General features: G+C 41.8%; 1 protein-coding gene across 4 annotated transcripts in view; it reads right to left on the bottom strand.

Annotated features, from left to right (window-relative positions):
- The window catches only part of letm1 (leucine zipper-EF-hand containing transmembrane protein 1), a 37,610-nt gene extending 22,612 nt beyond the window's left edge, over nucleotides 1-14,998 (bottom strand). For all 4 annotated transcript variants that reach the window (XM_083997964.1, XM_083997965.1, XM_083997966.1 and 1 more), the window contains exons 1-3: nucleotides 14,622-14,998; nucleotides 6,380-6,437; nucleotides 4,632-5,139 (exon numbers count right to left, since the gene is read on the bottom strand). In XM_083997964.1, the coding sequence (XP_083854090.1) occupies nucleotides 4,632-5,139; nucleotides 6,380-6,437; nucleotides 14,622-14,706 (651 nt within the window). In that variant the 5' untranslated portion in view covers nucleotides 14,707-14,998. The remainder of the gene's footprint in view (nucleotides 1-4,631; nucleotides 5,140-6,379; nucleotides 6,438-14,621) is intronic.
- Nucleotides 14,999-15,413: the final 415 nt, after the last annotated feature.

Raw genomic sequence — 15,413 nt, 5'->3', positions numbered from 1 at the left:
GTCAGCACTTTTAACCCCCGCAGCCCATACATCCCCAGAGCAACAGAAACCTCCTAATTCACCGCAGCATCATTATTCACATGGAGCCGTGGACCAAAGTGAACATTCTGCCTCACAAGGGTCCCAAAAAGAAAAAAAAAACAGAAAGAAAGAAAAAAACCTACACACTGACTTGAGCTAAAAAAACAGGAAGCAGATTTGTTCAGCACAGAACCTGAACAATCCTCAGAGGCATCGGCAGAGACCGGTCCACCTCATTATACAGCTGTCTGACTTACTATGTGGCTTACTGACCGACCGGCGTCCGACACAATCCCTCTCCCCAAAAAAAAAAAAATAAAATAAAAAACAGAAGTCGAAGAAGGAGAAGAAGTCCTTCCTTCTCCTCCACCCTTTTCCACCTGCATGTCAGTCGACCAGGAGGGTGAAGGATTTAGGAGCCAGGCTGAGTGAAAAGGCCTTTTGTCCACCGGCCCATTGACATGTATATCATCTCCCAGAGCTCCACATCAAAAGAAAAAAAGGAGTAAAGGAGGGTGTGTGTGTATGTGTGTGTGTGTGTGTGTGTGTGTGTGTGTGTGTGTGTGTGTGTGTGTGTGTGTGTATGTATGTGTGTGTGTGTATGTGTGTGTGTGGGGGGGTTACAGATTAAAATAGAAGGAGCCTTAAACGGCGGCCTGAGCGATGGTGGGTGAATATGAAAGGAGGAGATTAAGGAGGCAGAGCTGCAGGTCGGATGAATGGAGGAGGTGGATGGGTTCGGGACGTGCGCTCCGAGGGAGTCGGCTGCATCTGAAAAGGTGCAGATGGGTCGGTGGGTGTGGGTTTAATGAATGAATGAGTATGAGGGAGTGGGGGGGGGCAGCATCGTCATCATCATCATCATCAGCTATTAGCACCGCAATGAAACTCCATTTCCCTTTCCCTTTTGTCTCTAGTGTAAATCACAGAGCGCCGGATGTAACAGGGAATATAACTAAATTATATCGTTCACTGCTGCAGAGACTGATTCATTTTAATGCATTTGGGAGAGAAATAGATTTAATAACATTATTCTATCTAGATTATAGGGAAAATAAGTGAAATTTAAAACATTAATGGTCTGAATAATCTTGTATCCACACCCCTCCATACTGTACAATATCTTAAGCCTTTGTACAAGTCAATGCTATTTTCTTCAGTATTTTATGTAAAACTGTAAAGAATATCCTTTTATATTCTATTTTCACCTTTGTTTTTTATGCTACTACGGCTGCAACAGGTACATTTCCCATATGTGGGATCAGTAAAAGTCTTATCTTATCTTATCGATGAGTTATCTGAAATAATTAGTCAACTAACAGAAAGAAAGTATCATCCATGACATGATAAAAAACATTGTTAAAGCTTCTGTGAATAAGTTCTGTTTGTCTCTGGTTTGATTGCCCTTCGCACAATAAAACACCTAGAATAAACTGTAACACATGAATGAGATGGTAAAATAAGTAAGAATACATAAAATACAATTAACACCTAGTTGTCAAGGATTTAACTGAATGAAATCTCTGCAGCTGATTTAAATATTTAACAGCTGATTGTACGGATGACTTCAGGTTATCTGTTAAAGATTTGATTAGATTTGCTCATAAAAAAACAAGATATTTTTATAGAGAAATCAATCATCAATGATGAAAATAACTGTTATTAGGAGCCATACGAGTCTGAATTGTTAATACAGACGACTTTATGAATGAAATGTACCTCTATTGTATGAGCCATGTAGGAAAAACTACATGGCCCATTACAAATTTATGTTGTTGGACATGTTGCTCCAACTTTTTTTGTCTTCACATGTCTCTGATTTGTGAAACTCTGCACCAACATTTGCAGCAGATGTGTTATTATTGTTATTATTATTATAATAATCCTGTATTCTATGTGGCTGTAGAAGATATAAAGATGGACGTTCATTCTTTTCCACCTCAGGATTTACTTTAGTTCAATATTTTTGCTTTTTAATCTTCATATTGGTAAATAACAACGTGAGCTGGTGGATTTCAAACTTGGCCGAGCGGCTGTGATTCCCAGACAAGGACGGCCCGCGGCCCGCAGCCCCGTGGCCCGGTCATCCTGCCACTCGATACCTTGGCAGCCTGAAAGTGGAGCGTTCACAACTCGCCAACCACGTCGCTGAACACTAAGTCTGTTCCCATCCTGTGTGTCACAAGAAGTATAAATGAGGCCTGAGCTGACCCGGTCACTTTCCCTGAACTGAACTGGAGTGAACTGACACCTGAGTGCCAGCCGCCGCCGCCGCCTGCGTCAGATGAGATCGCTGCAGCGAGATCCGGGCCGCGGTCCAGGAAGCTCCTCTCAATGTCAGACTGGACGAGACGAGCTGAGCGGCGCTGTGAGCTCAGAACAAGAAGCAGATTATGATTGTTCTCTGCTGCTTGTTTGTTAGATAGATAGATAGATAGATAGATAGATAGATAGATAGATAGATAGATAGATAGATAGATAGATAGATAGATAGATAGATAGATAGATAGTTTATTCTGCATATGGTCTAAATTAGTGATATCGTTACCTAAACTTGTTTTACTATTTCAACAAATCTCAGCCAAGTGAAGTTTTATCACGTCTTAAAGGGATAGTTCAACATTTTGGCAAATTGGCCCCATTGCCATAATCCCTATAGTCATAGCAGTAGGTTTGTTACCTTTAATTGTCGGTGCAAGCTGTTTTTAGAACGGCGGAGCAGAGCCGTGAGCTGCTCAGAGCTACGCTACGGAGGCTCATGGGATTTCTTGGTTTCCCTCATGAAACTCATGAAAATACACAATCCAACAACTCCAAAACGCTCTGGTGGACAAGTTGTGACCTGCACATTCACCACGCTATGAGATAATAACACAACGTTACCAGACAGAGTTGTTTTAGAGGTAAATTCATGCAAAACCGCTGATGCGTGTTGCCTTCAGGGACAGTTTCTCATCAAGCAGTCTCTGTATTTACCTCTAAAACAACTCTGTCTCGTAACGTTCTATTATTATTAAAAAATCCCATGAGCCTCCATAGCGTAGCTCTGAGCAGCTTGTGGCTCTGCTCCGCCGTTCTAAAAACAGCTTGCACCGACAATTAAAGGTAACGAACCTACTGCTATGACTATAGGGATTATGGCAATGGGCCAATTTGCCAAAATGTTGAACTATCCCTTTAAAGGTATTTTATCACAGAGCTGCAGCTTCTTCATGTTTGAACACAAGTGTAAATGTTGGATGTAAATGTTAGACCAATTTTCTAATCAAGGCCGCGATACGTAAGAAAAAGCTTCCACCCTAAAGAGCTTTGATCCATCGGCCCAATCTGCTGAGCACCCGGCGAGTAAACACTCAGCGTGCAGCCAAGTTTCTATAATTGATCCCATTACGTTTGAGAAGCCGTGGATTAAAACGTTTACAGAACAAGACGTCTGGTTTTTTAAATCCTTGCTCAGTCATCCCTGATCTCTAAAACTCACGCTGTGTAAACTCAACTCTATATGAGTCAGAGTGGAAAAAATGGCCGCCTCCTCCTCCTCCTCGTCTTCGCACTGGGAACAGACCAGTTCTCCCACTTTCTGTTTCTGTTCACATATAAATTATGTTCTGTAACTGAGAGGAACATTTGAACCGTTCCTGCTAAAAAAAACGACCAAAAAAACCCACAAAGCACACATAAACAATCCAGATATGGAAATAATATACCAGTAATTCACAGTTTCCTAAGCCACACCCCCTTGGTTACTGTTGCTGGGGCTGCAAAACAGCACACAACCATGCAGGCTGCAGGATCAGGCAGCTACATGTGATAAAACGGTGCAATTAACTCTAAATAACTGGGAACTGGGAACTAGTTTGATAATCTGTGTTATTTTTTTTAGACACAAATGCAAATTGTTTGATGTTTAAAGTTTCTAAATTGTGAGAATTAGTTGTTTTCTCCATCTTTTATTGCAGTAGATGAATTATGTTGTAGTTCTGGAGAGCAAAAAAGGCTTTTGATGAGGCCATATTGTGAGTTAGGATATAGACTGTCACAGTTTTCTTATGGTTTACAAACTGTGCAGTTAATCAAAGACCTGTATTAACCTGCAGAATAACTAATAGAAATCCTTTAAGATGATTCAGGGCTACATACATGCTAACAGACTCAGGCTAAAAGCTGCATGTGCAGGAAAAGTGAACAAGATTTTACTGTTTTAGACACTGTAGGAAATGTTTTATCATATATTTCCTCTATTTCCTTTGCACTTTTCCTTTTGGAGCAACCTGGCATAAGAATAGAATAAAGTTCTATCTATCTATCTATCTATCTATCTATCTATCTATCTATCTATCTATCTATCTATCTATCTATCTATCTATCTATCTATCTCAGTGTTGCATTATCATTATTAACAAAACAAAGGGGAATAAAAACGATGGAAAAAAGGCTCTTCTCTGGTTTGTTTCTCAGGAACAAAACAAACTTTCTCCGCTCTCAAAATCTGCTTTCACTTAATGTGATCTTAACTTTTTAAGAGCAGCTGTTAACGGAGGGAGGAATGAAAACGCCACATTTAACCCATCGAACTACTTCACATCACCGTCACCGTCCCTGAGCCTCACCTGTCTCCTCTCTCGCCGGGACAGGGCGTTCCCGTTCAGCACCCTCCAGAACATCCGGCCGGCGATGGTGGTGTCGATCCACAGCAGCCTGAAGCCGTGGTAGTAGTGCTTGATTTCGTCTATGACCCTCTGCCGCAGCGTCCGTCTGACGGGCTCGGCGTCCAGCGTGGGGCTGTACACCGGCCCCCCTTCCTCCAGCTTCTTCTTGTCCTTCAGCGAACGCAGCGACTTCTCCACCTTCGAGTCGTCCCACCGCCTCCGAGACGTGTGTATCCACCGGACGCCGTAGATGTCCTGCGGTCGCGCTATCGTCCACTGGCCGCCGCCGCCGCCCCCGCCCGAGGCGATGGCGGGGCAGCCCGAGGGCGCGGCGCCGCCCAGCACCAGAGCGCAGTAGAGTCGCTGTGAGTCCAGGGCCGGGCAGCCGCCGGCGTATCCGTCTGACAGGGGGGGGGAGGGGCCGGACGAGGAGAACGGGGCCAAAGTGCCGAGTCGCAGTCCGTCAAGTCTGAGGAGGAGACACGAGGAAGAGGAGCTTCAGGACACGACACAGTGACAGATATAGTTTTACTTTTATTTTTTCTGTCTTAACATGGTGTAAAAGAAGGTGTCATGTCATCATGTACATCCTATAATAGAGTGCTGCTTCATGCTTCACAATAAAAACATCTGAGAAGAAAAGATTTACAGTGAAACTTCTGTCTTTGCTACAATTTTTCTGTCTTAAAGGGATAGTTCAACATTTTTGGCAAATTGGTCCCATTGCCATAATCCCTATAGTCATAGCAGTAGGTTTGTTACCTTTAATTGTCGGTGCAAGCTATTTTTTAGAACGGCGGAGCAGAGCCGTGAGCTGCTCAGAGCTACGCTACGGAGGCTCATGGGATTTCTTGGTTTCCCTCATCAAACTCATCAAATACACAATCCAACAACTCCACAACGCTCTGGTGGACACGTTGTGACCTGCACATTCACCACGCTATGAGATAATAACAGAACGTTACCAGACAGAGTTGTTTTAGAGGGAAATGCAGAGACTGCTTGATGAAAAACTGTCCCTGAAGGCAACGCGCATCAGCGGTTTTGCATGAATTTCCCTCTAAAACAACTCTGTCTGGTAACGTTGTGTTATTATCTCATAGCGTGGTGAATGTGCAGGTCACAACTTGTCCACCAGAGCGTTTTGGAGTTGTTGGATTGTGTATTTGATGAGTTTGATGAGGGAAACCAAGAAATCCCATTAGCCTCCGTAGCGTAGCTCTGAGCAGCTCACGGCTCTGCTCCGCCGTTCTAAAAATAGCTTGCACCGACAATTAAAGGTAACAAACCTACTGCTATGACTATAGGGATTATGGCAGTGGGCCAGTTTGCCAAAATGTTGAACTATCCTTTTAACATTGACACTACAGTGTAAAAAAAAAAAAGGCATTATGAACATCCTATAACAGAGTGTGTTGACTGCTGATTCATGCTTCACAATAAAAACATCTAAGAGGAAAAGATGTGCAGTGAAACTATTAAAACCAAAAAATGTCAAAAGCCATCAAAGTGAAATCTTTTTCAGACTTTTATGGGGAAAAAACTAAAGAAAAGAAAAGAAAAGAACAGAGCTGAACTGGGTTTTGTCTCTAACATCTAGAAACCACAAGGCTTTAAATGCGTCTAAATGTGTAACTTTATACGAGGCGCTGAGTGACTGGATGTTTTAGGGACTCGCTGTGTGTGATCCTTGTGTTTATTTGTCTTACTTTTGGCTGGAGAGTCTGAGGGCTGTGCAGTTGAAACAGGCGCCATCTTGTAGTTTCCCTGAAAGAACAAGAACAAAAAAAAACACAACACAACTTGAGCAACAGCTGAGTTATGATGATAAGGCGTCAGTCACACAGGGACACAGAGCATGGTCATCGTCTACTGCTGCTGCTGACGAGTGAATGAGATCAAACATCAGCAGAGGCCGGGTTATCTCCTCTCCTCTGCTCTGACGCCTTCACGCAATTTTTATTCCTGAACTCATTGACCGAGCCGTGACACCATTAGAAAAAACAGAAGGAAGAAGAACAGCACACAGGGTTATGCAATAACGATATAAAAGGAAAGGAAGTCAAGTGAAGTCAAGTCACTCCCAGTGTCTTATGTAACGGTCCGTGTAGAAAGAAAGAGACGACAAGCAGCAGACCTGTTGCTGCAGAACTGTTGTTACTCTGCATTTGCATGAAGTTCGGTCAAGAGAACAGGTCAAAGACTAATTTTTAAAAACATTTAAAATGAGTCTATGTCTAAATCTAAGGTTTAGACAGCCCAGAGGAAAACGTTTTTGCTCAGGATAGTCTTTTCTTGAGTCTTTCTTTCTTCTTCTTCAAGAAAAGACTTATTATCTTTATGAGATCTGAATTGTGTATCTTTTTGAGATCACCTCAATCTGAATTATTGCTCCTAAAACCCCCTTGGGAAACAAAACTGAGATGATAGAAGATCTCATCATTGCATCTTTTTGATTTCATTCATGTCTCATTCATTGCTCCTAAAAAGCTAATAGGAGGCCATCTGCAATTTTAGAGTGAATAACACCAGAATACCAAAAGTCATTGAAAGATATAAAGGCCTACATACATTAGAAGTCAGAGGTTTTTTTTAACCTTTGTGGCGATGAGTTTCATATTTTATTTGAGTGCAAGAACAGAAAAATAATAAATTTCAGAGAAAAATATCTCCCAAAGTATTATGTTAGTCGCTCATCAAACTATTTTTTTTATCATTACAATCTGATAAAGCAAAAGTTTTTTATAAGTTAGGTAGAAATGAAAAGCATGTACAGCCTTTCTACTTGCTATGCTTGTCTTGATTACTGAAATTTTCTAATGTAAGTGCTCCATAAATATATAAATATATTATTAATACGTATATAAAGTGAATATCTGCAGTTTGTTTCTGTAAAGTTTTAGAGATGATTTATTAAAACTCTCCCTGACACAGCGAGTGCAGCATCTCTGTGTAAATATCTCCACACACTGACTGATCTCTCTTGGTGGCCATGATATTCACACCGTTAGGGAGGCCCACACTGCTCTGGGGGAGGAGGAGGGGAGGAGGGGAGGAGGAGGAGGAGGAGGAGGGGGCAATGTGCATGTAACAGAGGGGGCGGAGTGGCGAGACACTTCCGACCAATCACGTCAGAGCAGATGGCTTTGGCCGCGCCCCCTCCTCTGCTGCTCTCACATGGCCGGCTGGCGCGGGTCCAGCAGCAAGGCCTCTGGTTGGTTGGACATGACATGACGGACCGCGGCCGTGGCGACGGTGGCGCTGCTGGCCGTGGTGGCGAGCGGCCAGGAGGACGCAGAGTTTACTGGAACAGAGTCACCTTTGTGGCCGAGTGGCCGGCAGCGGCACAGAAAGAAAACCCTGGAAATACAGTAGATTATCTCACTCTGTGCTGCTGCTGTTCAGCCTGGACTGGATGTACCTACCTACTACACATCTAAACCCTGCTGCTGCTGCTGCTGCTGCTGCTGCTGCTGTGTTTCCTTTCCTCTGGGGCTTTTATTCCCCTCCACTGGTTTTTGGTTTCACATTACACATCTCATTCAGTCCAAGTTAGGGATGTCACGATTATAAATTGTCTTGGTACGATCATTGCCGGAGAAATAATCACAATTATTATGCTTTAATTAATTTCACAACACTATGAATCGAATCAAATCAAATTCAAGTCAGAATATAATTACATTACTGATTATATACACAATATATTTCAAGTATCTATTAATATAGGACCCATTATTCATCTCCCAGGGGTAATGTTTGAAATATTAAAGGTCCAGTGTGTAATAACTGGCAATGTTTATTGGCAAAATCTGAATATACTACCCATTAATATATTTGTATAATCGCTATAAAATAAAGTTTGTTTGGTTTCCGTAGCCTTATAATTCTTCTTTTATATACTGTATATACATATAGTAAGGGTCTTGCTTTAGAGAGCGTCGCCATCTTGCACCGCCATGTTTGTACGGCAGCCTGAACAGAAAATCCAGCCAGTCAGAGAGCACGTTTCAAGAGTTTTGCGTGCATAACTAACTAAACCAACAAAGATGAAGAAGGAGGGAGGAAACAGCAGATGTATCGTAAAACGTTTTAGATCTTCACCTCATCGCTCCATGGAGGGGTGAGTGTGAGCAAGCGAGCGAGCGTAGCAATCTAGAATCTGAACCCCTGCCCCCCCCATTTTACACACTGGACCTTTAAACTCATTAATTGTCATCTATATCAATTGTTTACGTTTATTTTAATCGTTATTTGTTATAAATGACTTGCTAACATTTAAATTCCTACCAATTCATTGTTACGTTATTAACGTAATTCAACCCGGTTACTGTGCATTTACCTTTACTTTGACGTACAAAGTTACACGCAGTTTGTTGATGTGTAGCTTTGTTTTCATTCGTGCGAGTTGCGCTGGTCTGCCGCTACGGGTCCGACATAATCTTTTTTGGAAAATGACGGTATTTAGGAATCTTTACAATTAATTAGTTTAATTGTAAAGTTAATTACCGCGGTACACAGAGTTACACGTTACATGATGAAGGTGGATAATTTTCTAATTCTGGCTGCACGGATATTCCTTATTACTACAGGAAACATGCTGTGATTGAAATAACATAAGAGATGCATTAAAATAACTCAGATATATAAGGTCACGGTATGTAGTGGTGATGCAATGCACATGTGTGTGTGTGTGTGTGTGTGTGTCTTCCACCTCCGTCAGACACTCCCTATATGATGAAACACTTTGTCTTATGTAACGTCTAGCAGTGTAACATGAGGGCAACACAAAACCTTTCACGTACAGACATCATGTAAAGGTGTATTCAGCTCAGTCAGCAGCACTTTCATTTTTTGTTTCTCTCTGGTGATGTGGTTTTCATACAATGATGCACATAAAAAACCTCAGTTAGGAAGGAGAAGAGAACAATAACAAACCTGATTTGACCTCACAGTGAACCAAAAGAAACAACAACTGTGACAGAGACAGAGACAGTTTGTTCTCGTTTGGTGACCTGCACATGTCGTCATTCCAGTTTAATTATACATGTCTGTGCACTTGGGGAATGTTTTTTTCCACCCAAGAAAACACCTGGGGATCGATTGGCATTAACTAAAACTGGAAAACCTGCTGCATCTGTTGCATCTGTGAAGTAACGTACAGCTTTTTACTGGCCTTAAGGTATCAGATAAGACTTTACAGCAGCAACAGCCTTTGATTTTTCATCTCAACTTACAAAAAAAAAAGAAAAAGAGAAAGCTGGGTCTGGTTCTGCCAGGTCGCAGCGAGGTCACGTCCTGCCCTGCTTGACTTTAAACTTTAACAGTTAACTCATGTGTGACTCGCAGCCTGCAGGGGTTTGACTGTAAAACAGTCTAGTAACACTTCCTCATGCTGTGTGTGTGAGCCTCAGGTCAGTTTCCTCACATGCTCCTGTGAACTCACACATACACACACACACACAAGTTGTTACTTAAAGGGATAGTTCACCCAAAATTCAAACTGCACTCATTATCTCCTCCCCCTCATGTGGACTAAGGGCTGGGAGAAGTTTCAGAGTCCTCCGTGGCTTCTCTGAGTTACAGGGGGTCTCGGCGTAGCAGTGCATGTCCATATAACGGTTGCAAATGGATACCAACTGTCTACGTAACAAAAATACACTCCAAAAAACATCCAAATACCTCCATGCTGCTCGTATGTAATGTCCCTCTTGTATTGAAGCCCCGAAAATTGCACTGAGATTTGGACGGACCAGGAAGAGGAGCTTCCGCTACAAACAAGCTTGAAATATAGACTTGTTTAATTTTTTTCAAAACAATTTCGCATTTCGGGGCTTCAATACAAGACGGACATTACAGACGAGCAGCATGGAGGTATTTGGATGTTTTTTGGTGTGTCTTTTTGTTACGAAGACAGTTGGTATCCATTTGCAACCGTTATATGGACATGCACTGCTACGCCGAGACCCCCTGTAACTCAGAGAAGCCACGGAGGACTCTGAAACTTCTCCCAGCCCTTAGTCCACATGAGGGGGAGTAGATAATGAGTGCAATTTGAATTTTGGGTGAACTATCCTTTTAAAGCCTCAGCTACTATGTCAACACAGGTACGACTATAGTCTGTCCTCCTGCACAGAGAGACGCTGCTACACATATACTGTTATCTAACAATACACTTAGCTCAAAAAACATGTGAGTTAATGTGTACCGTATATACATTTAACCTAAATGGAGGCCAGAGAAGAGGAAGAGGAGGAGGAGGAAGAGGAGGAGGAGGAGGACAGCTGGTAGGGCTTTATAATTGGTTTACCTACTGGACGCCTCCCGTCACAGATGTGTCTTTACATTAGATCCAGAACAGCGAACAGAACAAACGTCAGCCCCGACTCCACGGCCGCTGAGACGTGTTGACTTCATCGTGTCCAGACTAACTTCATCTATCTGCAGACTGAGGCCACGTCGTGTAAACAAACTAACTAACACACAAGCTGCTGCTACACTGAGTTTATGCCTAGTGGCCTTCTCAGTATGTAGGTCTCATGAGTGTTAGGTGTCGGCCTCGTAAAACCTTACATTTTTAGGTCATTTCCTCCCCACCCCACCCCGGACTAAGATGCTCAGTCACACTGAACTGAAACTCACATCACATACACACACACACTACCAGCCAAAAGTTTGGACGCAAGATCAAATTTGTACAAAAAAGATCATAGTTTCATTGGTTTACTTTGCAACAAAATAAAGAGTCAAGAGTGTAATTATCTGTTTTTTCGTGCTTAAACAGATAGTTCAACATTTTGGCAAATTGGCCCATTGCCATAATCCCTATAGTCATAGCAGTAGGTTTGTTACCTTTAATTGTCGGTGCAAGCTGTTTTTAAAACGGCGGAGCAGAGCTGCGAGCTGCTCAGAGCTACACTACGGAGGCTAATGGGATTTCTTGGTTTCCTTCATCAAACTCATCAAATACACAATCCAATAACTCCAAAACGCTCTGGTGGACAAGTTGTGACCTGCACATTCACCACGCTATGAGATAATAACAGAACGTTACCAGACAGAGTTGTTTTAGAGGGAAATACAGAGACTGCTTGATGAAAAACTGTCCCTGAAGGCAACGCGCATCAGTGGTTTTGCATGAATTTCCCTCTAAAACAACTCTGTCTGGTAACGTTGTGTTATTATCTCATAGCGTGGTGAATGTGCAGGTCACAACTTGTCCACCAGAGCGTTTTGGAGTTGTTGGATTGTGTATTTGATGAGTTTGATGAGGGAAACCAAGAAATCCCATTAGCCTCCGTATAGCTTAGCTCGGAGCAGCTCACGGCTCTGCTCTGCCGTTCTAAAAACAGCTTGCACCGACAATTAAAGGTAACAAACCTACTGCTATGACTATAGGGATTATGGCAATGGGCCATTTGCCAGAATGTTGAACTATCCCTTTGAAGTTGCTTCCAAACGTTGGGCCTGTAGTGTAAGTGTGAGATGAGTCTCAGCTGGACAAACCACAATAAAAGAGTAAACGCTTCCTCCAACACTGCGCTGTGACCAGTGTGTGGAAGTCTGTGTAGTTTATTCACTTTATGACAACTGGACCTTCACTGTTTGATAGTTTATTGGCGCTGCAGGTCGTTAGATAATGATAATCTTTACTACGGCCGACCTTCCAGCCTTAGTTTGATGACTGCTACACATCCACAGTGTAATGTCAATGTTCAAAACTTGAGTCAGGTTTATTTCCTTTCAGAGCTGGGATTATTATTTATTTACTTATTAATGCTACATTAACACCACAGCCAACTTTGCACACGGGGAAATTCATGATTGGGTTACGACTGTATTTAGTTTTTTGGGTTGTTTTTTTTTCAGTTTAGTTTAGTTTATTCGATTTTGCCCTTCAACAAATGAGATTTACTTGCAATATAAAGAAAATACAATGAGTAATGGAGCTAATTGAAAAGGTTTAGGCTGAAGCTTGTGCAAAAATACAGAAGAAAAAAGAGCATCTTCAACTACATTTCATCTTATAAAAGTCAGTATTACTCTTTTCCAAACCTGATTTGTACTTTTTTGGGGGTTTTAACCATTTTTTTGACCGAGGGAATTGAACTACACATTTTTAATTCATCATCACAGCTATTTATGAAACACTGTGTGGATATAAGCTCATGTCCACCATCATGTTTACAGGAAGGAAGCAGTAGTGTGCTCATGTCAGCAACACAGACTTGATCACATATTAATGGGCAAATTAAAGCCCAGCCTGTCTCAGGTGTGGAGTCATAGCGGGCGCCGTTGACCTTTCCTTTCCTTCATGGACGCACTCACTGCAAATTGTCTGATAGTCTCTCTGGGCCTGAAGCCAAGAACCTCAGTCTCCATCCGTCCACCGCAGACAGACAAATCCCCATCACGACCCTCTCATCTATTTATAAACGCAACATTAATGCACCGGCTCTCAGCTATAAAGACATTTAACCACTGCTCCTATCCTGTAGTATTGTAGTAGTCTTAATTTAAAAAAAGAAACTCCAGTCAGTGATTGTCTGTCTGCAGCACAACAACTGTAAATGTAAAACAGTGAAAGTGCAAAGACCTAATATCACCTTCTACATCTACACACACTGCTTATGCAATGAGTAGCTAACTTAACAAGGCTTATCTTAAATACCTGCATGGACATGAAGTGAGTGAGTGAGTTGGTTCGGAGCCACACTGAGTTCAAGAGCAGGAAACGAGTGGACAAAGTTGGACAGAACAAGCAAGAAGCTGGACCGGAATAAGAATGAATGAATGAATGAATGAGCTGCAGCTGAATGTTTAAGGCGGTGTTCAGCTGTGATTACTCTATGGATATATTATTCATTATGATGAGCTGCACATATAAAAACCTATGTCATTATCTACTCTTATAACATGATATGTATTATAATAAATATGTGACTAATTAAATGGGACACTAGTACGAGTGGATTAACCATGCAGAAGTGTCAGCTCCTCGTTAATCCAGTCTATAAAATACTCAGTGAATGACTGACGGTGATTCATTGATGTCAGCCTCACAGGAGCTATTAAAAGAGACAGATCAGGAGCTATAGATGGAAAGAACTTTGACACTTCATAGTCAATTTAGATCTACAACGAACGAACAATTAGATGAGTGAAATAGTGCTTTAGCTTTAGTACTGTATGACATGTGCATCTGCATTTAAACCAAAACTGAAAGTCAAATGAAAGCAGCAGCTCCAGTTTAGGAAGAAAATCCCCACATTGCTCTGCAGTTCAACCATTCCTGCAGCTCCTTATTTCCCAACCTTGTCCAAACAGTCAACCAAAGCAAACTGCTGCTTAGCTAACAAAAGCATTTGGATTAAATGATCCAAATCTGCAAATCGCATATGCAAACATTGCTTCAATTACTCGTGTTCAAATCCCATTTATTCTCTTTTTCTTTTCCATCTATGTATGCAGAATAAACAGATTGGGGACCGGTCTGCCTGCCATAGCAACGAGCATCATCATCCTCCCATCACACTGCAGTGGAAAGAGGAGGGGGGAGCGAAACCAGGCTGTCCTCAGATAACCCAAATCATGTTCAGCCTCTAGTTTAATTCTCAGCAGCAAGGTGCGGCGTCTTCACCAGTACAGAGCTGATTCCCTTAAAAAAAACTTCACATGCATTCATAGTAATGATTATTATAGCCTACATATTGATTTATAGCTGATAAATAGAAATGAATGGTAGCCTATTCATGGAGTTAATTATGTCTGGTACTCTGTCACCTTGAATCATCCACCACCCACCTCCCTCGAAACCAAAACACAGGGCCAATCCACCACGACCACCGACCGTGAACGCATCACTACACCTCTAAATACAACACAAGCTGCTAGGTAGCAGGTCATAATAAACATTAGGCTAAATCTTTACAGGAAAAATAAAAAACTTACCTTTTCCTTTCCGGAATTCGTTCTTTATAGACCGGGATGTTTTCATTAAAGGTGCCCGGGACCTGGTAAACAGGATTAACGCCATGCGGAGGAGCCTTTTTTTTCTTTCTTTCTTTCTTTCTGGCTTTAACAGTTACAGTAAACTTACAAGCTAAGCTAACTTAGCCCCGTTAGCTCCAGGCGTCGACACCAGAAAGGACCGCAAGAGAAAGAGGAAAACAAAGAAAATCCAGATATCCTCGTTTTGCTTTTTTGTTAGTTTTTTCCCGTTTGTTTTTATCAGGCTAGGACGAATATACAACTATACATGTGAAAACGCGGCTCCATGTCATGTCATGTCCTCTCCTTGCTCCGTTGGTGATGACAGCTAGTAGCCGGGCCAGTGACGTCAATCCCAGTGACGCTGTTTGTGTTAAGTGACACGTGATGCGCGGGGAGGGGAACTTCCGGTGGCTTTACAAAATAAAACTCAACTTTATATTATAGCATGTTATCTGGAAATAAATAAATAAATATTGTGGCATATGTTGTCTGTTTGTGAATCCTCTGCCTTTTATCCTTAAAAAAAAAAAACTTCATCTATTTTATTTTTATTTTTTTATGTATCAGACTCAGTGTTGGGAACGTTACTTTTAAAAAGTAATTAGTTATAGTTACTAATTACTTCTCCCAAAAAGTAACTGAGTTAGTAACTCCACTACTTCACTATAATAGTAACTAGTTACCGGGGAAAGTAACTATTGCGTTACTTTTTCTTTCTTTTTTTTAAGTTTAAATATGTCGAAGAATTTG

Source organism: Trachurus trachurus (assembly GCF_905171665.1).
Source record: "Trachurus trachurus genome assembly, chromosome: 22".
NCBI classification, from domain to species: Eukaryota; Metazoa; Chordata; class Actinopteri; order Carangiformes; family Carangidae; genus Trachurus; species Trachurus trachurus.
Note: the sequence above shows the minus strand (reverse complement) of the source record. Positions and strands in the feature narration are given on the sequence as shown.